At 53.2% G+C, this 22,512-nt stretch overlaps 2 protein-coding genes across 2 annotated transcripts; both read left to right on the forward strand.

The window, feature by feature from the left end:
* The first annotated feature begins 257 nt into the window (after positions 1 to 257).
* Positions 258 to 8,974, forward strand: LOC136787308 (olfactory receptor 14C36-like). The gene is made up of 2 exons (XM_066984468.1): positions 258 to 762; positions 8,517 to 8,974. The coding sequence occupies exons 1-2, from the start codon at positions 258 to 260 to the stop codon at positions 8,969 to 8,971; spliced, it is 960 nt and encodes a 319-aa protein (XP_066840569.1). The 3' UTR covers positions 8,972 to 8,974.
* A 6,467-nt stretch (positions 8,975 to 15,441) lies between these two features.
* Positions 15,442 to 17,501, forward strand: LOC136787307 (olfactory receptor 14A16-like). The gene has a single exon (XM_066984467.1). The coding sequence runs from the start codon at positions 15,483 to 15,485 to the stop codon at positions 16,440 to 16,442; it is 960 nt and encodes a 319-aa protein (XP_066840568.1). The 5' UTR covers positions 15,442 to 15,482; the 3' UTR covers positions 16,443 to 17,501.
* The last annotated feature ends 5,011 nt before the right edge of the window (positions 17,502 to 22,512 follow it).

Raw genomic sequence — 22,512 nt, forward strand, 5'->3', positions numbered from 1 at the left:
ACTTGAGTTTCCCCCATGTTCCTGCTTTCCTCCTGCTGCAAAGCAGGAGGGACTCCTCTGGAGCCCACAGCAGCCCCAGCTCCCAGTGCCACTCTCAGCCAGCACCAGCCACAGCTCAAGAGAGCTGCAGAAAGGTTCTTTGCAAAGAGAGAGGCTCAGGCTGGGGGTGCTCTAAGTCTTGCAATAGGTTTTCTTCTTAGGAATCTGTTCATTCTGCCTTCTCCTCTTCAACAGACAACTGTGTCCAAGCTCATCAAATGCCCAACAGCAGCTCCATCACCGAGTTCCTCCTCCTGCCATTCGCAGACACGCGGGAGCTGCAGCTCCTGCACTTCGCGCTCTTCCTGGCCATCTACCTGGCTGCCCTCCTGGGCAACGGCCTCATCCTCACCGCCGTAGCCTGCGACCACCGCCTCCACACCCCCATGTACTTCTTCCTCCTCAACCTCGCCCTCCTCGACCTGGGCTGCATCTCCACCACTCTCCCCAAAGCCATGGCCAATGCCATCAGGAACACCAGGGCCATCTCCTATCAAGGGTGTGCTGCACAGGTCTTTTTCTTTCTCTTCTTCATATCAGCAGAGTATTTCCTTCTCACCATCATGGCCTATGACCGCTACGTTGCCATCTGCAAGCCCCTGCACTATAGGAGCCTCCTGGGCAGCAGAGCTTGTGCCCAGATGGCAGCAGCTGCCTGGAGCAGTGGCTTTCTGTATACTGTCCTGCACACTGCCAATACATTTTCCCTGCCCCTCTGCCAAGGCAATGCCGTGGACCAGTTCTTCTGTGAAATCCCCCACATTCTCAAGCTCTCCTGCTCAAAGTCATTCCTCAGGGAGTTTGGGCTTATTGTAGTTAGTGTTTCTTTAGTCTTTCTTTGTTTTGTTTTCATCGTTTTCTCCTATGTGCAGATCTTCAGGGCAGTGCTAAGGATCCCCTCTGAGCAAGGCCGGCACAAAGCCTTTTCCACGTGCCTCCCCCACCTCTTTGTGGTCTCCCTGTTTCTCAGCACTTGCATGTTTTCCTACCTGAAGCCCCCCTCCCTCTCCTCCCCGTCCCTGGATCTGGTGGTGGCACTTGTGTACTCAGTCTTTCCTGCAGCTCTGAACCCCCTCATCTACAGCATGAGGAACCAGGAGCTCAAGGACGCAGTGAGGATACTCTTTGGATACATGCTTCTTCATCAGTAATACTGAAGCCCACAATCCAATCAGAACTCACTGTTTTTCTATAAAATTGTTAGGATAGTCTTTTGTTATTTCTTTTATAATATATTATACTGCATCTTTAGATTTTCATTTAATAATGGTATTTTTATTTTCATATCTCTTAATTATTCTTTTTTTTTTCACATAAATGTCTCATGTACCTGTAGAACCATGCTTGCCTTGTAGATAATGACAATTGAGAAGCTGTCAGAACCTGATTGGTCTCAGTATCCCGCTCTTCCCACCTCCTCTGCAGCTTGGAGAGCTGCCCCAGCATGCAGGAGGGGCTCGGAGCCAAGAGTCCAGCTGCCACATGGAGGAGCAGTCCTGCTGGCCCTCGGGGCCGCCCCTCACTGCCCACTGGGCTCTGCCTCTCTGCTGCCTTCAGGTTGGGGCTGCTGCTTCCCTGGAGCCATGGCCATGGCCAGCAGCAGGACCTGGTCTTTTCACTGCTGCTCTATTTTGGCTTCCTCATTGTGCTTCTTGCATTTGGATAATCCGTGAGATCTCATGTACCTTGGTGACAGTCCTGTTGTCCCTACAGTGACATCCCTGTCCCTGCAGGCAGCAGCAGGCACTGTGCAGCCCTGGGTCACAGCTGGCCTCCCTGCTAGCTCCAAAATAACAAAAGGGGCTGCTCAGGGCAAATCCAGAAGCCTGGACACCTCTTCCAAATGTGTTATCAGGAATAGAGCCAAGGGGTTGCTCCCTGCTCTTCTGATTTTTTGGGGTTCTTCATGGAATGAAGGACACGGGCTGAAAGTCCCAGTGTGGTTTGTGAGGAACCAAGGGCTGGGCCAAGAACTCCTTTTGTGGCAGCACATGCCCAAATAGACAACACTGTCCCCTGAAGTGGGGTAGATGTCCAATGCCAGCCTGGAGAGGAATCTGAAGCTTCCAGCAGATGTCAGGGGATCTGCAGGGACAATGTGCTCAGTGGGCAGTGATTAGAACCTCATAAAATGAGTGACCATCCAAAGAAGGGTCTGGTAAAGGAAAAGGCAAATCTGAGGAGTCCATGGGCTAAAGGAGGGCTCTGCAATGCCAGAAGAGGTGGTGAAGAGCCAGCAGGCAAAGGCCCATAAGACTGCAGATTAATTGAGGATAACCATTTTGAAGTGCTGTGGGCGAGGTCTGGTGCAGCACTCGCTTGCCCTTTGTGCCCTTAGAGACACCCCGTGGCCCTGCCAAGCACTGTCCTGTGCTGCTGAGCCATCAGGGGAGATGGAAATGGGTTCAGCAGCAGAGATCCCCATGGAATTGGGTCTGCTGCCCACCCTGAGCAGCACAGGCAGGGGGGAGACCCCCGGGGGTCCCAGGGCACAACAGCCCCTGCAGCAGCACCACCAGCTGGGGCCCTGCAGGGAGCACGGGGAGGGAAGCAGCAACAGCCAGCCAGGCCATCACAGACACACTGCCCTGGGCAAGGCTCTCTGGGAGCAGGGATGGCCCTGGGGAAGAGTAGGGCAGCATTTCTGGGCCTGCACAGATGGGTAAAGGAGAAAGGGAAAGCTCTTTTTGCAGGCACCTGCTTGGGGCAGGCAGCTCTGTGCCTGGGGCAGGCCTCTTGTGCTGGCCTGGGGAGCGGGGCTGGCCCTGCGGGGCACAGGCACTCTGTGCTGGGGATCTCCCAGGCAAGAGACCAGGGCTCCTGCAGCTTCACCGACCTCCATTTCCTTGCACCATAGCCAGCCTCCTCCTTGCTCACCCCAACCAGCAACTACACATGCATGAGCTGCCTGCTTCCTCCTCCTCTAGAGGAAGAGGAGGAAACACATCTCGAGAGAGAAGGGAAAGAACATAAAAACTCACAGAGAGATAGACACATAAGGAAGGGAAAGGAAAAGAGAAATTAAAGAAAAAGAAATTCCAACCCCAAACATGATGAATATTTAGTAACTCATCAGTTCCCACAAGCAGACCGCTGTGCTGCCAATCTCTGAGAAACTGCCACCTTGTCTTGGAAAGATGACCCCAGTATTTCCTGCTGAGCACCATGTTATGTCCAAAGTGGACTGACCAGAGCTCAAGTGCTCAATCTGGTGTGAGCAGGCAGAGGAGAGCTCTGCAGCCCCAGGGCATGCAGCAGCCCCAGCAAAGGAGTCTGGTGAGTGATTCGTTGCAGCCCTGGGGCAACGGCAGTGACCCCATGAGCTGGGTCTGCCTCCCAGCCTTCCCAACACAGTCCTGCAGAGTGCCCCCATGCCCCAGGCACCACAGCCCCCTCTCTCTGCAGAGCAGCACCTCTGGCTGTCATGTCAGAGATTTCAACTTTGGCCTAAAGTCATCCTCCACGGCTGCTTTCAGTTTTCTACACAGAGTCAGCCAGTGCCTCCATGATCCTTGGGGGAAACTGAAGCATGCATGAGGGCCTGGGAATAGTTAGCTTGAATCCATAGGAGCCATTCTGGAACCAAAACTTAAGAGCAAGAAGCTCACTTTTGTGGTGGTGCAGAGCTGCTGGGCACATTGTGCAAGGTGCTCCCAGACATGTTTGTGTCCTCTTCCATTTAGCCTTAGGTGACACTTCTGTTTTAGGAACGGAGTAGCCAACAGAGGTGAGACAGATACTCTGAGATCATGAAAGCCATCAGAAAGCTGATCCCAACAAGATTACTGCTATGGGCAGGTCAGCTAAACCCTGGCTAGGAGCAATGTGAGATTTAGGGGAGGGAAGAGGACCTAGGGCAGCAGAAATTAATGATTTTGAAGAGGAAAAGAGTTCAGGTAATGTTAATGCTGCTCTCACACTAACTTCAAAAATTCATGTGAGGCCCTTCCCATGTCTCAACCAGTAACCTTAATCCCTAAACCTAAATGCTACTCCACACCCTGAGAGGAATACACTACTCTAATGCCAGACCTCAAAGTATCCCTTGAAGCCAAAACTCACCCCTTAGCCTCTTTCCCTTATGCTTTTTCTCATGCTTACCTTGATCCCTGCCCTTAATATCAGCACTGAAATGCTCTGTTTAACCCTGGACAACTTCTTAACAGACCTAAACAAAACCCTAAACCGCAAAGCTTGTCCATACCCTAACCACAGAGGTCACACCACAAGCAGAACACCAAACCCTTCCACTAGATTTTCCTTAATCTCTAACCCAGAAAAGTGAGCTCTAGTCCCTAATGCCATACATGAACAACTAACACCCAAAGCCCCTGTTCCTGTGCATTAACCTCCTCACCTTCAACCCCTCTCCTAACCCTTAACTTTAGGCGCTTACCCCCTTGGGGCAGGGCAGGAGCCGTGAGGTTGCTGTGCACTCACATGGCATTCAAAGATGAATGTGAGGGGCCGTGGATCTGATCAGCTCGTCAAACACAAGGAGGAGATGGGTGGGAATGCTCTGATGAGCTCAGCTCTGCCTCAGGATCCCCTGCCCCAGCAGGAGGAATGTGACTGGGACAGTGACTGTGAGGTCACTTCTGTCTCTGCAGATGATAGGGCAGCAGCAGGAACGTGTCACGGAAAGGGACTGTGAGGTCACTTCTGTCTGAAGTAGCTGACAGGTCACCCTTGCCTTCTCCCTGGGATCTGTACTTTTTGGCTGACATCTGCCAGTGGCCCTGGTAGGCCAGCAGAAGGCACCTGGTTGGCTTGCTGACTGTGCGATCCCCTCTGCCTACATAGCCAGGAGGACCCAGGCAGAAAGAAGGCCCGCATATGGGTTGTGCTGTCCCTTCTGCTTGAGTCCATGACTGGACAGCAGGAGGCACAAGGCTTGGGTGTGTCCAGCCAAGAAGTGCAAGGACAGCAACAGCTCCATTTCTTGGAAGATGCTGGTGAGGTGACTCGTGTCTGGTTGGTTGACAGGCAGCAATTATGCTGATATGTTGGGATGCCTACTTTAGGAGAGGTTTCAACCTTGATGGAGCTTTCTTTGGTAGTAGGGAACAGCAGGAGGAAAAAAAAAAAAAAAACAGAAAAAAAGCAAAAAACACAGCACAAAGTGCATCTCGGAAGGTTGGAAGTGGCCACGAGGAGGAAGAAATGTCCCCCACCATGACTTCATGTCCAAACTGATACTGGGACATAAAGAAGTTATTGTTACAGCTAATTCATTTTCTGCTAGGAGAAATGACTCTGTTGTGAAGTGTGTGTGCCCAGGGGAGGGAGGGAAGCCCAGGGATCCCTTCAGGCTGTTTCCCAGCAGGTTCCCCTGCAGCCCCAGGGCCATGGGCAGGGAGCCTGGTGGGGGGCAGAGCAAGGGAGGCCTTGGGCTGGGCCTGTGCTGCTGAGCTGGGCCGGGCTCCTGGGCCCAAGGGGAGCTCCTGGCAAGCGCGCAGCGCTGCAGAGAGCCAGCTCTGCCCAGGAGCAGCTCCTGTGCCCAGCGCAGCAGGGCTGGGGGCACTGCCTGCAGAGACAGAGTGGGTAAAGGCAGGCAGAAGTGGCAGGATGCACAGAGCTCGCTGGGGGAGAACACTTGCCAGCCCTGACCCCGGTAAGTCTCTGGCTGGAGGGCAATGCAGCCGCAGCTCCTGGAGGAAGGAGAAGCCGCGGGTGCAGGCAGGGGTGCCCAGGGCTGTGGTGCAGAGCAGGGTCCCTGCTGTGCCCCAGGGGCTGTGTGCCGGGGCAGGGCCTCTGCCGCCTGCCAGGCTCAGCACTCAGCCTGCCCGGGGAGCTGCCCAGGGCGCTGCGGGGAGAAGCTGCGGGTGGAAGGAGCCCCCCGGCAGGGCAGGGTCCTGCTGCTGGCGGGAGGTGGCTGCCTGGGGCAGCCTGCTCACAGTTATACAGCACACAGTGGCATTTTCCAGTTAAGTTTTTCACAAGAAAAGTCCAATTAGGAATATTCTGCCCTCTTGTCAGTTACCTACTCTACTGGATGGGGACGGGAAACAGGGAGAAATGGGAAAGGAGCTGTCAAGTATGAGCATATTGCTGAGATTCCTGAACTGTGATACTGATGATCAGTAGGTTTGTGAGCTGCCCCGGAACTGCCTTCAGCCTTTCCTCTTCCTATCAATAGCAACAGCATCATCTTTGCTGAACCCATCCAGGCATTTCTACAGGTTCTTTTCCACCTGTAAACATGCATATGCAACTAGCCAGTCCCCTGCATACAGGAATTCGCCGAAGGGCAAAGATTACTGCACAGAGATTGGGTTGAGGCTTTGAGCAGAAACAGGAATAACACTTGAGACAAGGAAACAGCTCCCAGAAATAAAACCTTCAGTCATCAGGGATATGATCAAGGAATGAGAGAAAGGTAAATCGTAAAACCTGTCACAGGGCTAATTCATCAGAAAACTCCATATTTTTCCATTCAGTAAAGACTGCTTCCTGTGATCCTACCTCCTAGCCTCCTCTCACACCTAAAAAAAATGTCGCTGCCCTCTTGGTCTTTCGAGCTGTGAGCTGCCCTGCAGGATAGAAATCTTTCCCATAGTATGTTTGTAATATCTGTGTTGTGGTTTAACCCGGCTGGCAGCTAAACACCACACAGCCGTTCGCTCACCCTCCCCCCCTCCCTCTCTGGGATGGGGGAGAGAAACAGGAAAGTGAAGCTGGTGAGTTGAGATAAAGACAGTTTATTAAGACAGGAATATAATAATAACAATAATAATAATAATAATGATAATGATAATAGTATTAATAATAATAATGTGTAAGAAACAAGTGATGCACAATGCAATTGCTCACCACCCGCTGACCGATGCCCAGCCTATCCCCGAGCAGCCGGCGCCCCCCACCCCGGCCAGCCACCCCTATATATTGTTTAGCATGACGTCAGATGGTATGGAATACCCCTTTGGCCAGTTTGGGTCAGCTGTCCTGAGTCTGTCCCCTCCCAGCTCCTGCTGCACTCCCAGCCTGCTCGCTGGCAGGACAGAGCGAGGAGCTTAAAAGTCCTTGGCTTAGTGTAAGCACTGCTCTGCAACAATTAAAACATCAGCATGTTATCAGCGCTCTTCTCATCCTAATCCAAAACATAGCACCCTACCAGCTACTATGAGGAAAAATTAACTCTGTCCTAAATGGAACCAGGACAATCTGGAAGGCATACGTAGTAGAGGAGATGCTAAATGCAAGGACATACTATTGGGCTGGTGAAATGAACGTTAGGTGTCCTGGGCAGGAGGTGTGGTGCTGAGACCTTGCTCAGGTACCTTGACAAAGGCTGGGCATTGAGGAATTGGCAGTGGATTCCTCTTCTCTCAGCAGCGTCTGGCGTCTTTCTGGGTAACAGAAATGTGATTGTCCTCCATCTGCAAAAGCTGCACACTCAGGGCAGGTGGGAACAAGCCCAGCCAACTCCCCTCACCCTGCTCTGAGCCAAAGGGAATACTTTGCCTCTCAGGTCTCACAACCGTTCATGGTGAGTGCAGCAGAAATCCTCAGTATTTCTGACTGTAGAGAACACTGCTTGGGCGTGAAGAGAGGGAAAAGGATATGTAGAAAAAATTGCCCCTGAAACTCCTTTCTGTCAACTACATTCTGTAGCACTGGAATGCAGATGCTGACATGGCCTTCTGTGTAAGAAAGGATTTCATCTGACAAACTCTGAAAATAAAACCTTTCCCAGCTGCCATGTTGCCGTGTACTCGCTGCACTGAGTAAGGACTGATTCTCTCAAGAGCCCAGGAGCAAAGGCCCCTGCTCCTCATGGCGCACTGAACCTTTAAAATGAAGCTCATGTCGTGGAGCTGAATGAAAGATTCCAGTAGAGAAAGGAAAAGCCTTTAAGTATGGCAGGGGGAGGGTCTACAAGAAATGGTATAGGTTTCACTTGGAGAAGCCTGTCCTAACTTTTCATTGTCTTTTACTACCTGTACAGATCCCCATACCCAACAGGCAGCATATGTCCAACAGCAGCTCCATCAGTGAGTTCCTCCTCCTGCCATTCGCAGACACGGGGGAGCTGCAGCTCCTGCACTTCGCGCTCTTCCTGGCCATCTACCTGGCTGCCCTCCTGGGCAACGGCCTCATCCTCACCGCCGTAGCCTGCGACCACCGCCTCCACACCCCCATGTACTTCTTCCCCCTCAACCTCGCCCTCCTCGACCTGGGCTGCATCTCCACCACTCTCCCCAAGGCCATGGCCAATTCCCTCTGGGACACCAGGGCCATTTCCTATGCAGGATGTGCTGCACAGGTCTTTCTGTTTGTCTTCTTTATTGGAACTGAATTTTCAGTTCTCACCATCATGGCCTATGACCGCTACGTTGCCATCTGCAAGCCCCTGCACTACGGGAGCCTCCTCGGCAGCAGAGCTTGTGCCCAGATGGCAGCAGCTGCCTGGGGCAATGGGGTTCTCTATGCTCTGTTGCATACTGCCAGTACATTTTCTCTGCCCCTCTGCCAAGGCAATGCCTTGAACCAGTTCTTCTGTGAAATTCCCCAGATCCTCAAGCTCTCCTGCACTAACTCCTACCTCGGGGAAGTCTGGGTGCTTCTGTTTAGTGCTTGTTTGACATCTGGATGTTTTGTTTTCATTGTTTTTTCCTACGTGCAGATCTTCAGGGCCGTGCTGAGGATGCCCTCTGAGCAGGGCCGGCACAAAGCCTTTTCCACGTGCCTCCCTCACCTGGCTGTGGTCTCTCTTTTTCTCAGCACAGCCATTTTTGCCTACCTGAAGCCCCCCTCCATCTCCTCCCCGTCCTCTGACCTGGTGGTGGCAGTTCTGTACTCGGTCATGCCCCCAACACTGAACCCCCTCATCTACAGCATGAGAAGCCAGGAGCTCAAGGGTGCCATTAGACAAATGATTTCATGGATCTTTCTGAGTAGTGATAGATTTTCCCTCTTTCTACACAAGTGACTTTCCTATCCCCATGAAGGCCTCAGCCTTGTTTCATATGTATATTTTCATTGTTATTTTTAGTATCATTAGCATTTATGTTCTTAGAGAAATGTTTGCAGATGTCTCATTTCTAATGAGGAATGACACTGCTCTGTTTACTCTGGAGGCTCTATAAATGTGTCTTACAGAAGGTCAGCACTGACTGTTTTAGTATCTGCTTAATAAAACAGGATCTTAATAGTGCAGTCTGAACACTTCACTCTTCTTTCACAGCTTGTGCCAAAATCAGGGCTGTGCACTTGCTCCCCGGCAGGCCTGTTGCTGCATGGATTTGGGAGAGACCAAGCATAGGATTTAAGAGCAACGTGTTGGTGTCTAATGACAGCAGAGATGGTCACTGAGGTACATAGGCATGATTGTCCCACATGGGGCAGGGCAGAGGACATCCTCCAGGACATAAATGTGAAGCTGCCTGGAGAGTCCATCAGCTATGTGCAGATCTTTAGGGCTGTGCTGAGGATGCCTTCTGAGCAGGAAGGTCTGCAGGCCTCTTGGGGATCTGTTGCAGAAGAGAGCAGGGGACACAGCAGGGGACACTGACCTCTGTACGCTTGTGCCATGAAATACCCATCTGCGGGGCTGAGCCCTCTGTGCCCCCAAGAGCTTCTGTGCCCTTCAGAGGGGCTGGGGCTGTGGTGGCAGTGCCCAGGGCCCTGAAGCAGCCTGCGGTGGGCACTGCCCTGGGGCTGCTGCCACTGGACTGGGATGAAGGCAGGGAGGTGGGCAGAGATCAGGGAGGTGGGAGAACCGTGCTCAGGGTCTGTGTTGGGGGAACGGCCAGCTGTGCTGGCCTCTGTCCTGGCCCAGAGCCCTGCAGACCTGGAGCAGGCCTGTCTGCAGAGGCCCCCATGGGATGTGGCTGGGGCAGGGCAGGGGCCATGGGCTGGAGGAGGTTGCAAAGGCAGGAGGGCCATGGCAGGAAGGGACCCTGAGGGTGCCATTGGGATTGTAACAGGGGGAGCTTGACCCAGCCCTGAATGTGCACTGCCATGTGCGGTGCCTTGGCAGCACGGCTGTGGGAGCATGTGTGGGGCAGTGGGACTGGGACGTTACAGTAACAGGGTGCTGAGAGGGGCCACAAAGGATCTGCCAGGGTTTGGCAGCAAGGACAGGCTCCAAAACAGAAATTTATGGTGGAGGTGGAGGTATGGTTTTAGCAAGGGCAGAGCTCACCTGGAAGTGGTGTTATTGAGAAAAGTCAAGAGCAAAGAGAAGAGCTTTTGCTGGAGCTAAGGCACAGATTTCCCACACAGCTCGCCCAGGGCTCGTCCTGAGCAAGGCGGCCACGAGCCCTGCCTGCCCTCCTGCCTGCCCCGCGCCGTCAGGTGGCTGTAGCAGCGGGGACCCACAGCCAGCCCCTCGATGGGGCTCTGCCAGCCCCTCGCCCTCCCCTCTGCAGTGACGTCATTTCTGCCCAGGGGCTCTCTGATGCGCGGGATGATGTCATAGTGCCTGCCGGCCAGCCCTTCTGAGGGCCAGTCAGGCTGCTGCAGTGGCAGTGACCTCACTCCAGCCCCCTCCCCACAGCCTGCCTCTCCCCTTCCCCTCTCCCCTCTCTGGACCCCGGGGTGTCACGCATTCGGTGTCACGCAGCAGCTTTGCAGTGGTGGCCTCGGTGTTGGTGTTGCCAGGGAGGACATCTGCCCCTGTGCCAAAAGGACGTACTACTGCCAAGATGCATTTGGTGTTTCAAGCTGTCACTGGCAGAGGTCTTGCAAAGTCTTTCTGCAGTTGTGCCCAGGGACCTTCACTCCATGGGTCCTGGGCTGGGGCTTTCACTTCAGACGAACCTGCGTCGGTCGTGGCAGAAGAAAGACGCCTCTTACAGCTGTGCTCTGCATCTTCCTTCATGGTAGGGCACCACTCGGTGTCCTTCGCTCTGCTCACACTGTTTGTCTTAGCTCATGGATGAACTGCATGAGATCTGCTTGAGTCTTCTGAGGCCCAATCCAAGGCCTCCTGCCTGCTGCACCTACAGCACAAGAACTATTACTTCTCCGTATTATGCAGATTGACCTGATGGGTCTGTTCATATTAATCCCTTTTAATTTCCCTAGTTGGAAGGGGACATATTCCCAGACTGGGGCAGGCTGCTGGGCTCTGCCACAGCCACTCAAATTCACCTGCTCTTGAGTCTTTCAGCCTGAGTTTATCGCAGATGGACCAACATGATTTTCTTGGGGGTCTCAATGGCCATTTCAAGTGTAGTTATCTCCAGGAATCCACTGGAACTTGGGCGTCACATTTGCTAACCCACAGTTGACTGGGACCTCCCCTGCTCATCTTCCACACACTCCAGAGACCTCCTAGACTATTTCCTCTCTGCTGTGTTGTCTTTCCGGCAGACATCTGGGAAGCTGAAGACCCCAACCAGACTGTATTTTCAGTAACCAAGTCAGTATCAGCCAGTGTGTGAGTGGCTCTAGGACACTGGATGCACTCCACACACTCCAGTCTTTGATTCAATAACCTGCAGTGCTCTAGCTCAGAAGTCACTGAGCACAAGCCAACATGTCAAAGCTCTTTTGTGTTTGTATAAAGCATTCCCATACTTCAAACTCACCTCTAGAAGAGTCCAAAACACTCCAGGCACCCACAATTGACATAAGCAATGGCAGCATTACTGCAGGCTGTTGCAAGGAGTCCCAGAAGTGCCTTTCCGTGATGACCAGCTCTGGAGAAGGCCTTGGGTTGCTTAGCTTGGATGGAATGCCAGTGGATATTGGAAAGCAAGACAAACAAGGCTTTGCACATCTCTGGGCCCCAAGGGCAGATGCCACTCAGAGACATTGCCTGGGTGACATGTGGCAGCGCTAGCTCCTGCCGAGAGGCAAAACCCCTCTCTCAACAGAAGGGATGAGGAACAAAGCCTTCATCCCATTTGACTGATCTCAATAATACCCATGCGCAAAGCTGCCAGGCTGTTACCATGACTGTGGCAGTGTGCCGCTCTGTCAAGGAACTGGTAGCTTTTCAGGGGAATCCAGCCCTAGTGCTTATTCTGCAACTAAACGCTGCTTTTCTAACCCTGTCAGGCTTCTCATGCATACCACCTTTTCTTTGTGGTGTCTCCTTCCTAGGGAGGAATAACACCAAGCACCTGTACAGGCTGAGTAGAGGGGGAGGATCACCTCCCTTGGCCTGCTGGTGACACTGTTCCTAATGCACCCCAGGATCCCGTCGGCCTTCTTGGCCACAAGGGCACACTGCTGACTCATGCTCAGCCTGCTGTCCACCAGGACTCCCAGATCCTTCTTTGCAGAGCTGCTTTCCAGCAGGTCATTCCCAGCCTGTACTGGCGCTGGGGGTTATTCCGCCCTAGGAAGGAGACAGGACCCTGCACTTGCCCTTGTTGAACTTCGTGGGGTTCCTCTCAGACAATCTCTCCAGAATGTCCAGGTCCCTCTGTGGTATCAGCCACTCCTCCCAGCTTTGTGTCATCAGCAATGTTGCTGAGGGTGCACTCTGTTACATCATTGACTTCACTGATGAGTAAGTTGAACAACAGAGTTGAACTTTGGCACGTCCCGCAGCCCTGCGCACCCTGGCAGGGCAATTCCTGCTGCAGGAATAAGTCAGTATGATGCTTAGAGAGGGCCAGTCAGTGTTTGCTTTGTCTGCTTCCAAGTGTGTTCCCCAGGAGGGGCACTGCTGCCTTCCAGGAGCTGTGAGCCCAGGAGCCTCAGGGCCATGTGCAGGGAGCCTGGTGGGGGGCAGAGCAAGGGAGGCCTTGGGCTGGGCCTGTGCTGCTGAGCTGGGCCGGGCTCCTGGGCCCAAGGGGAGCTCCTGGCAAGCGCGCAGCGCTGCAGAGAGCCAGCTCTGCCCAGGAGCAGCTCCTCTGCCCAGCGCAGCAGGGCTGGGGGCACTGCCTGCAGAGACAGAGTGGGTAAAGGCAGGCAGAAGTGGCAGGATGCACAGAGCTCGCTGGGGGAGAACACTTGCCAGCCCTGACCCCGGTAAGTCTCTGGCTGGAGGGCAATGCAGCCGCAGCTCCTGGAGGAAGGAGAAGCCGCGGGTGCAGGCAGGGGTGCCCAGGGCTGTGGTGCAGAGCAGGGTCCCTGCTGTGCCCCAGGGGCTGTGTGCCGGGGCAGGGCCTCTGCCGCCTGCCAGGCTCCGCACTCAGCCTGCCCGGGGAGCTGCCCAGGGCGCTGCGGGGAGAAGCTGCGGGTGGAAGGAGCCCCCCCGGCAGGGCAGGGCAGGGTCCTGCTGCTGGCGGGAGGCTGCTGCCTGGGGCAGGCTGCTTTCAGTTCCACAGCACAACTGGGATATATCTAAGGTGAGAAGACATTAAGGGGTTAGATACTTTAGGCTCAGCTTTCCAGACTATTTGCTTTCAGTTTTTTCTTTTTTGTCTCTGTGGGAGTAGATATAGAGGCTGCTTTTTCCAAGAAGAGTCTTATACGCCTAAGCCTTCCCACTGAGGGTTACAAGACCCCCAACAATTCCCTTGCCTGCCCCTCAGCCCAGAAAAAGCTCCACCACCACACGTGCAGTGTCAGCAGGGTCTGTGTGACCTGGTCTCTGGGACGTGCCCCCAGCGAGCTGCCCCTGGGCAGAGCCCTGCTGCCAGGAGGTGTCTGCAGGGCAGAGCTGAGCACCCAGCGGGTGGGATGGGGGCTGTGACCTGCAGGCAGGAGGCGTGGGGACAGAGACCCAGCTGCAGGCAGGGACAGCTGCAGGCAGTAGAGCCATGAGCAGGGAGTGAGCGGGAGCTGCTCCCAGAAGCAACATGGGACAGGGGATTTGGGCACCTGCCCTGCCGACGCCTTCTTCATACAAACTCCTTAGCTTCTTTTCTCATCTAATAATAATGTGTTGTGGTTTAACCCGGCCGGCAGCTAAACACCACACAGCCGTTCGCTCACCCTCCCCCCTCCCTCTCTGGGATGGGGGAGAGAAACGGGAAAGTGAAGCCGGTGAGTTGAGATAAAGACAGTTTATTAAGACAGGAATAAAATAATAACAACAATAATAATAATAGTGATAATGATAATAGTATTAATAATAATAATGTGTAAGAAACAAGTGATGCACAATGCAATTGCTCACCACCCGCTGACCGATGCCCAGCCTATCCCCGAGCAGCCGGCCCCCCCACCCCGGCCAGCCACCCCTATATATTGTTTAGCATGACGTCAGATGGTATGGAATACCCCTTTGGCCAGTTTGGGTCAGCTGTCCTGGGTCTGTCCCCTCCCAGCTCCTGCTGCACCCCTAGCCTGCTCGCTGGCAGGACAGAGCGAGAAGCCGAAAAGTCCTTGGCCTGGTGTAAACACTGCTCTGCAACAATTAAAACATCAGCATGTTATCAGCGCTCTTCTCATCCTAATCCAAAACATAGCACCCTACCAGCTACTATGAGGAAAAATTAACTCTGTCCTAACTGGAACCAGGACATAATGTCATGAGTTTCTTTTGATTCACTAGAGTTTTGGGGATGAGAATTCGTGTGCAGCTCAAAAACTGGTGATGATGTTCCTATCTCTTCAGTATGTCCATGAATAAAAGGCTTCCACGTTCCCTCCTAACTGTTGGGTCTCTGGGAAATGCTGTGTGTGGGGAAGGAGCTGACTCTCCCTTCAGGAGACCACATCTAAGGAAATTTGACTCTTTACATGGGGCTTTGGCTGGGCTGCAGGCTGCCATGCACAAGACCACAGCTGTGCTCTAGCAGCTCTGTGTTATCTAGCATCCCCATGGAGAAGACACGTCAGCCCTAAGGCCATAGAAATGCTGGTGGATGGCTGTATGTGGGCAGCTGTTATGATCCCTCCCTGTCCCTGGAGAAGAGCAGAGAGCTGAGATCCTCCTCAGGTGCAATGAGATGGGTGAGGGGTTTGGAGATCTGCACTTTGAACCTGGATTCCTCTGCTCTCAGCAGCATTCAGGTTCTTTTCAGGGGAACACCTGAGTGCGACCATCCTCCAGAGGTGCCTGCACAGGGCAGCTGAGACCAGGAGTGATAGACACACCAGCTGTCCTCACTCTGCCTTGAAGGACAGTCCCTTTCCCTCTTCAGGACCACAAGATTTCCTTTGTTAGGCAGTACAATTGCCAAGGGTTTATGCCTTAAATACACCTCTCAGGTGTGGGAGGACAAGTATAAAGAAGCAGAGCAAAACATTATGCAAAAATCCTTGCTCTGCGGTAGAATGAATTTTGAGAAAGAATGCTGACAAACTCCTAATTTTGCCAAGCACACTTCATCTGAGACCACCCCATGTTCCATTTATATATTGCCCTACGGCAGGACCATCTCCTGCAGGGTGCCTTGAGTCCTGAAGCACCAATTTGAGATCAAACAGAGGACCAGTCTTCCCGAAAGTGAAGAGGCAATTTTTTTCAGGTTTCTACAAGAAATGCAGAAGGTTTTCCTTACAGAGGTCTACCATAGCATTTTAATTCTTTTTTCTCCTTCGACAGGCCTCCCTATTCAGAGGCAGCAAATCCCCATTCCCAGGAGGATCAGATGCCCAACAGCAGCTCCATCAGCGAGTTCCTCCTCCTGCCATTCGCAGACACGCGGGAGCTGCAGCTCCTGCACTTCGCGCTCTTCCTGGCCATCTACCTGGCTGCCCTCCTGGGCAACGGCCTCATCCTCACCGCCGTAGCCTGCGACCACCGCCTCCACACCCCCATGTACTTCTTCCTCCTCAACCTCGCCCTCCTCGACCTGGGCTGCATCTCCACCACTCTCCCCAAAGCCATGGCCAATTCCCTCTGGGACACCAGGGCCATCTCCTATGCAGGATGTGTTGCTCAGATCTTTCTTTTTCCCTGTCTTATGTCAGCAGAGTATTTTATTCTCACCATCATGTCCTATGACCGCTACGTTGCCATCTGCAAGCCCCTGCACTACGGGAGCCTCCTGGGCAGCAGAGCTTGTGCCCAGATGGCAGCAGCTGCCTGGGGCAGTGGGGTTCTCAATGCTCTGCTGCACACTGCCAATACATTTTCGCTGCCCCTCTGCCAGGGCAATGCTGTGGACCAATTCTTCTGTGAAATCCCCTCCATCCTCAAGCTCTCATGTTCACATTCCTACCTCAGGGAAATTCAGCTTCTCACATTTAGTGTTGTTCTCTTTTTGGGGTGTTTTGTTTTCATTCTTTTCTCCTATGTACAGATCTTCAGGGCTGTGCTGAGGATCCCCTCTCAGCAGGGACGGCACAAAGCCTTTTCCATGTGCCTCCCTCACCTGGCTGTGGTCTCCTTGTTTCTCAGCACAGCTGTGTTTGCCTACCTGAAGCCCCCCTCCATCTCTTCTCCATCCCTGAACCTGGTGGTAGCAGTTCTGTACTCCGTGGTGCCTCCAACACTGAACCCCTTCATCTACAGCATAAAGAACCAGGAGCTCAAGGGTGACATTAGGAAAGTGATTTTATGGATAGTTCTCAATAGTGAAAAATTTCCCTTCTTTTTCCAGAAATGACTTAATTTAGTATCTCCATGCAGGCCTGGTCCTTCTTTCATATCATTATTGTAATTGTTAACTTTGGTATCATTTGCATTTATTACACTCTTAGAAAAATATCCTACTTCTCCTGAGGAATTACATTGCTCTGTTTACTCTTGACGTTCAATAAACATATGTCTAACAACAGGTCAGAGCTCACTCTTACATAGCTTTTGATGTCCTCAGGCAAAGAAGAGCATCGCAGTTCCTGGGCAATTCAGTGAAGAACCAGCATGCACAGGGAAGGGAGGATGGAGAGGGATTCCTGTCACCCTCACAAAGTACCACCAGCTGGATTTAGAAAGACACCTGGAAACCCCCTAGGTCCTTGGCAATGTCCCTTGCTCTTTCTGAGCACCTGCCAGAACTACACACCATAAAAAGCAGGATTAGCAACAGTGATCCCAACCCATCTGGGTCTACTTCCCGCCGTGTGCAGCTCAGCCAGCGTGCGGTCACCTCTTGGGCACCACAGCCTGCTTGGTCTGCTCAGAGCACCACCAGCTCAGGGCCCTGTGGGGAGCATGGGGAGGTGGCCAGAGACATCTGGAGAGGTGAGAGGAGGGATGGGGAGAGATCAGATGGGAGCTGACCTTGGCTGGAAGTTGTCTCAAATACTGGTGTTCACCTAATCAAGACAAGGTCTGGACTGTGGGTACCCCAATGCATGCTCATGAGTTAGGGTAGATGAGCCAGAAATCCAGTTTTCCTGGTGCTGCACTAGGTTGGGAAGTGGCTGAAGAAGGACTGGTGTCCTCTGCTCTGCATCTCATAACTCCATAATCTTTCCTGAATGGTGGCATCGAAAGCCAAGTCTGGGGCCCTGTGCCAGGGCTTCTAGGGATGGAAGCACGACACAGCAGCCATACCAGTTTGCTTCTGTTCCTCAGTCTGAGTCTAGCACATGTCCATGTGACAGTCTCCTCCAACCTGTGTGCTGAACCTGAGCCCAAAAGTCCTCAGCAAGTCCTCAGCTCGGGTCCACCCCAGGGACTGGAGTGCAGCTGCGACCACAGGAAGGACGATCCCTCTCCTTGGGCCTGTCCATGGCTGGATGCCTCTGCATGCCGCCCAGGAAAAGGGAGTGTATTACTAATATGTTAAGGCCCCTTTCACCTTCTCTGTGTCTGTGGGGCCCTCAAGAAATGACCCTCAGTCCTGAAATCAGGCCCAGCATCTTCTTGCATCAGGAGCCTGGAGACATTGCCCCAGAAGTCTCAGCCCTGTTCTGCACACAGGCAAATACACACAAGTGTATGCACAAGCACACAAACACCATCTCATACACACACAGATGTGTACACAAGGCATGAACATGGCCAAACGCATACCTCTGTGCATTCTTTACCTTCTCATCTGTTTCTCTAGGTGATCCTGTGAATCACATCAGGCAGACCACGTGGTTCAAATGGCACAAGCTTCCTTCTTACTGCCTTTTCTCTTTTCTAGTTATAATTAGTAATGTACAGTTCCCAGGCTGCAATGGTGGGACCTGCTACTTCAAAGCAGCCTATCCTGCAAGGGCATTTCCCTTGTTTAAGGACGAGCTGCCCCAGTTCAGATCAGAGCCAGTTCCTCCAGCTTGAAAAGGAACCTGCCGGCTGCTGGCCAAAAGCTGAGCCAATGAGCGATGCTGGTTGTGCCTCTGTGATAAAATTTTTTTGAAAGTGTAAAAATACTCTGTGCAGCAGCAGCTGGCAGAGGAGTGAGAAAATGTAAGAGAAGCAGCCCTGCAGACACCAAGGTCAGCGCAGAAGGAGGGCAGGAGGTGCTCCAGGCACCAGAGCAGAAGTTCCCCTGCAGCCCGTGGAGGAGCCCATGTGGAGCAGGTGGATGTGGCCTGAAGGAGGCTGCAGCCATTGGAGAGGAGCCCACACGGGACCAAGATTTCTGGCGGGAGCTGCAGCCCATATGGAGGAGCTGACACTGGAGCGGACCACTTCCGAAGGACTTTCCCCAGCTCTGTACGGATCCATGTTGGCTAACGTCTTAAGAACTGCAGTCTGTGGAAAAGTCATCTTGGATCGGTTTGGGAAGAACTGCATCCCATGGGAGGGAGAGACCCCACCCTGCCCTACCCTGGAGCAGCGGAAGAGGGTGAGGATGGAGATGAAGTGTTATGGACTGACCACAACCCTCATTCCTCATCCCCATGCATCACTCGGCGGGGAGGAGGTTAAGGAAGTGCAGTGGGGGGTGAAGTTGTTTTTTGTTGGCTCTTAGTTGTCACTGCTCTAGACTCTTACTAATTCGCATTAAATGACATTAATTCTCCTCAAGCCAAGTCTGTCTTGCTGTGACAGTAATTGTGAACGGTTTCCTGCCCCTTACCTCAACCCACAAGTTGTTTAATTGTATTCTCTCACCCTGTCTATAAGGAAATGTTCCCCCAGCACAGCCCCCTGCCAGCCCTCACTGCCCCAGCCCCCCACTGCCCTTCTGCTTTAGCAGCCTCCCCCCCTTCACCCAGCCTTGTCCCAGCCCCAGCATGTCCCACACAGGGGTTCGCAGACAGCCCTGCCCTGGGGCTGGCTGGGCTCTGGGCCCAGAGAGGGACCAGGCTGGGCTGGCCGTTCCCCCGGTACAGGCCCTGAGCCCAGCAGGAGGATGGAGGTGCTCACATTTCAGCAACCGGCCCTCCCCAAACCGTGGTGGAAGGCTGGTGCTGGGAACTGTGAGGGGCGGGGGCTGGTGGTAGCTTTCTCGGGCAGTTTCTCCTTTTTGTTCATGCTACAAGCTGGGCTGAATCTGTGCCCTGACACACCTGGCTTGAGGGCCCTGTGGGTGTGGGGATAGTCTTTACTGTCTGACCACCCTCATAGTAAGGAAATTTTTCCTGATGTCCAGTCTGAACCTCCCCTGGTGCAGCTTTGTACCATGCCTTTGTGCCTGAGGATGACATGAATCCTTTTCCAGACCCACCTTCCCTGTGCCCGCTGGGTCCACATTTCCTCCATGGAGACTGCAGGCATCTCATTTGCCTGTAGAAGCCGAGATATCAAACAGACACTATGGGAGAGTCAGCTCAGTCCCAGTGGCACACATATTTTATAGGGGCTACAGAGAAAGAGAGCAGGTTGATGTTTCAGATGAAATGAGACAAAGCCAAATGTGTGTAGGAACATCACAATGATACTTAACAACAACAACAAAAATAATATAATATAATAATAACAATAACAATAATAATACAACACACAGGAATGTACTGAATATACAATGAATATACTGTGAGTCATTTGTGGAGACAGATGAGAAGTTTACCACCAGTGAAAAATGTCAATGAAATCACTTTGTTCAGTGCAACTTTCAGCTCCTGGTTTCTCATGCTGTAGATGAAGGGGTTCACTGCTGGGGGTACCACCGAGTACAGAATTGCCACAACCAGGTCTAGGGATGTGGAGGAGATGGAGGGGGGCTTCAGGTAGGTAAACATGACAGTGCTGATAAAGAGAGAGACCACAGCCAGGTGAGGGAGGACATGGAGAAGGCTTTGTGCCGCCCCTGCTCAGAGGGCATCCTCAGCACGGCCCTGATGATCTGAACATAGGAGAGCACAATGAATACAAAACACCCAAAGTCGATGAAAACATTACCCACAAGAACCCAAACTTCACTGAGGAAGGACTGTGAACAGGAGAGCTTGAGGATCTGGGGGATTTCACAGAAGAACTGGTCCACAGCATTGCCTTGGCAGAGGGGCAGGGAAAATATATTGGCAGTGTGCAGCAGAGCATAGAGAACCCCACTGCCCCATGCAGCTGCTGCCATCTGGGCACAAGCTCTGATGCCCAGAAGGGTCCCGTAGTGCAGGGGCTTGCAGATGGCAACATAACGGTCGTAGGCCATGATAGTGAGAAGAGAATATTCTGCTGAAAACAAGAAGACAATCAGAAAGACCTGGGCAACACATCCTGCATAGGAAATGGCCCTGGTATCATGAAGGGAATTGGCCATGGCTTTGGGGACGGTGATAGAGAGGCAGCCCAAGTCAAGGAGGGCGAGGTTGAGGAGGAAGAAGTACATGGGGGTGTGGAGGCGGTGGTCGCAGGCTACGGCGGTGAGGATGAGGCCGTTGCCCAGGAGGGCAGCCAGGTAGATGGCCAGGAAGAGCACAAAGTGCAGGAGCTGCAGCTCCCGCGTGTCTGCGAATGGCAGGAGGAGGAACTCGCTGATGTAGCTGCTGTTGGACATCTGGTGCTGCTCCTGAACATCAGTACCTGCTGAAGAAATAAAAGACAGTGACAAATTCTGCAGCATTTCTGAATGGCTGCGAGGCCTGAGAGTTAAAGAGATTCTCTGCAGTTTGGTGTAAGGTGATGGGAGCTAGCTGGGCTTGATCCCAACTGCCCTGAGGTTGTAGCTTTTGCTGATGGAGGGCCATCACAATCCCAGGTTACCCTGGAAGCCAGACACTGGTAAGAGCAGAGGAACCCGCTGTCCATCCCTCAGTGACCAGCCTTTCTTAAGGTATCTAAGCAAGGTCTCAGCATCACACTTCTAGCCAAGGACACCTATCATTCATTTCTCAAGCCCAACAGCATGTGCTTCCCTGTAGCATCTCCACTACTACATGTGGCTTTCAGATAATGCAATCATAGCATGGGAGAGACTTCTACCCTGCAGGGCAGCTCACTGCTCAAGAGGACACCCCAAGTGTCCTAATGACAGTTTCTCATTAAGAGAAAGTCAACTCCTTCCCCAGCCTCACAGAATGCGTTGCCCACACACCGGGCTGTTGCTCTCAGCCCCCTTGCACCACAGAGGGAAATGGGCACATGGCTGGAGAGATGCACCTCTGCTCTGCCAGAGCTGTGGCTGCAGAGGACGTGCTTCATGCCTTGGACCCATGGCTGTGAGGGCAGAGGCTTTTCTGTGTGGGAGAAGAGGCAAGGGAGCTTGTTCACAGGAAAGTGCCTTCATTGAAGGGAATAATACAGTTTTCTGATGAATTCTCCCTCCCACATTTCTGGCTTTACTTTCCTCTCATTCCCTGATCCCGTCCCTCCTGCCTTAACATTTTACTCCAGGAAACCGTTTCCTTGTCTCATATTGTTTCCCTGTCTGTGCTCACAGACTCATGCTAAACTCCATGAAGTAACATTTGCTTTTCAGAAACCTGCCTGTTTGTCTGACAGAGCCTAGATGCCTGTATATCTTTGCAGGTAGAAAAGGACCTGTCAGAAAGCTCTGACAGGTTCAGCAAAGTTGATGCTGTTGCTTTTGATAGGAAGAGCAGAGGTTGCAGGCATTCTCAGGGCTTGCTCACAAACATACTGATCATAAAAGTTACAGTTCAGGAGTCTGGGCAATATGCTCATAATTGCTCACAACTGACAGAATTGCTCAGGTCTCCTTTTCCATTTCTCCCTGTTCCCACCCCTCCCGCCCCTCCCCCCATCAAGTAGAGTAGGTAACTGAAAATACGGTAGAAAATCCCTGCTTTGACCTATCTTCTGAAAAAAATGCTTGGGAAATGCCCTTGCAGTGCTGTGGAGCCATGAGCAGGCTGCCCCAGGCAGCAGCCTCCCACCAGCAGCAGGACCCTGCCCTGCCGGGGGGGGCTCCTTCCACCCGCAGCTTCTCCCCGCAGCGCCCTGGGCAGCTCCCCGGGCAGGCTGAGTGCTGAGCCTGGCAGGCGGCAGAGGCCCTGCCCCGGCACACAGCCCCGGGGCACAGCAGGGACCCTGCTCTGCACCACAGCCCTGGGCACCCCTGCCTGCACCCGCGGCTTCTCCTTCCTCCAGGAGCTGCGGCTGCATTGCCCTCCAGCCAGAGACTTACCGGGGTCAGGGCTGGCAAGTGTTCTCCCCCAGCGAGCTCTGTGCATCCTGCCACTTCTGCCTGCCTTTACCCACTCTGCCTCTGCAGGCAGTGCCCCCAGCCCTGCTGCGCTGGGCAGAGGAGCTGCTCCTGGGCAGAGCTGGCTCTCTGCAGCGCTGCCCGCTTGCCAGGAGCTCCCCTTGGGCCCAGGAGCCCGGCCCAGCTCAGCAGCACAGGCCCAGCCCAAGGCCTCCCTTGCTCTGCCCCCCACCAGGCTCCCTTC

This window comes from Anser cygnoides, chromosome 28 (genome assembly GCF_040182565.1).
Source record: "Anser cygnoides isolate HZ-2024a breed goose chromosome 28, Taihu_goose_T2T_genome, whole genome shotgun sequence".
Classification (NCBI taxonomy): domain Eukaryota; kingdom Metazoa; phylum Chordata; class Aves; order Anseriformes; family Anatidae; genus Anser; species Anser cygnoides.